Source organism: Rhincodon typus, unplaced genomic scaffold (genome assembly GCF_021869965.1).
Source record: "Rhincodon typus isolate 14 unplaced genomic scaffold, sRhiTyp1.1 hic_rhity00001420, whole genome shotgun sequence".
Lineage (NCBI taxonomy): Eukaryota > Metazoa > Chordata > Chondrichthyes > Orectolobiformes > Rhincodontidae > Rhincodon > Rhincodon typus.
The window spans coordinates 13,139-14,432 of record NW_025967058.1 but is presented as its reverse complement, the minus strand read 5'-3'; the positions used below and the strand labels follow the sequence as shown (position 1 = coordinate 14,432).

Below are 1,294 nucleotides of genomic sequence, written 5' to 3'. Positions count from 1 at the left end.
GCACCACTACATATCTGGTTGGATTCCCACCACTAATTCTTTTATCATAACCTTATTACTGAATCTCCCAAGCATGAATACCATTCCTAACTGCACTGTGCAAGTGTCATTTCACAGGCTGCAGCAGTTCAAGAAAGCAGCCAACCACCCCCTTCTCAAAGACAATTTGGGATGGGCAATAAATGCTGGCACAGCCAAAATGTCACATTTCATCAATGAGTTAGAAAAAGACCCTTGCTGACAATCACATCACACTTACCTGTCTAACATTTTGGTGCTGGCTCTTTCCAATTTTTCCAAAATCTGTGGAAGTTGTGTGTCATCATCACACGAGCCGCCCCAGCCAAGGACCCGCGCCAGATCATTTCCCGTTCCGAGTGGCAGAACTCCAAGCTGGCACTGTAAAGTAGCATGATTTGGGCATCAACATCCAGAAAAACCAAATTCTTAAACAATTGCTTATATTTTAATTTAAAAATATCTTTGTATTTCCTTTGCGGATCCAACTTTGGTTATGTATTTTGTTCCTTTCTTGGGTTCTCCAATGCAACAAATCAAATTGAGTCAAAAGCATTTCCTTTCAAGTACTCATCAGTGTTATGCCAAAGCTGACTGCTGAATGCCAAAGCTAGCAAAAGGTACAGCAAGGCAAAAAACTGGACATCAAATGGACCAACTTTGAGGAAACACTAAAATGCTTTCAAATAGGTCAACTGGAGCACAAAGATGATTGCAATTATACCAGATAATAATCATTAAAGCAATCTACTGAGGCTGCAATCGAAGTTAATTCTATTTAAGTCATAAAACAGATCTAGAGAGATTGTGATTAAGTAGAGGCATAAAAGTGAACATTTTGGAGACACACGAATATTGCAAGGAATTCAGTAAGTAGCAGAATTAGATCAATTATAAAAGCACCAAATGCAGGCAGAGATAAAAAAATAAGTCAACTAATGCACTGAACTTGAGATTATGCAGAGCCCAAAAGAAACGGCAAAATTTTATTCTGAAAAGAATGGTTGGAGACATTTCAGTTCACTTTAAATGATAATGAAAAGCTAGACTCTGGAAATAAAAATTAAGCAGTGTAGTAATTCTATGTCAAAATTAATGCAAGGACGATGAGGAAAACAACAGACAAATAAGCAAGTTTCGATAAATGATGCAGACGAACCGAACAGCACAGTAAACAAACAACAAAGTATGGCATGGTTTTAAACAGTTATCAAATAAGCCAGAGATAACAAGGTGTAGAGCTGGATGAACACAGCAGGCCAAGCGGCATCAGAGG

The 1,294-nt window shown here is 38.3% G+C and overlaps 1 protein-coding gene across 1 annotated transcript in view; it reads right to left on the bottom strand.

Annotated features, from left to right (window-relative positions):
- Positions 1–259: 259 nt before the first annotated feature.
- Positions 260–1,294, bottom strand: part of LOC125481249 (diacylglycerol kinase delta-like) — a gene marked incomplete at both ends in the record, with an annotated part of 10,943 nt that continues 9,908 nt past the window's right edge. Inside the window, one exon of the mRNA XM_048592542.1 lies at positions 260–399. Coding sequence (XP_048448499.1) covers positions 260–399 — 140 coding nt within the window. The remainder of the gene's footprint in view (positions 400–1,294) is intronic.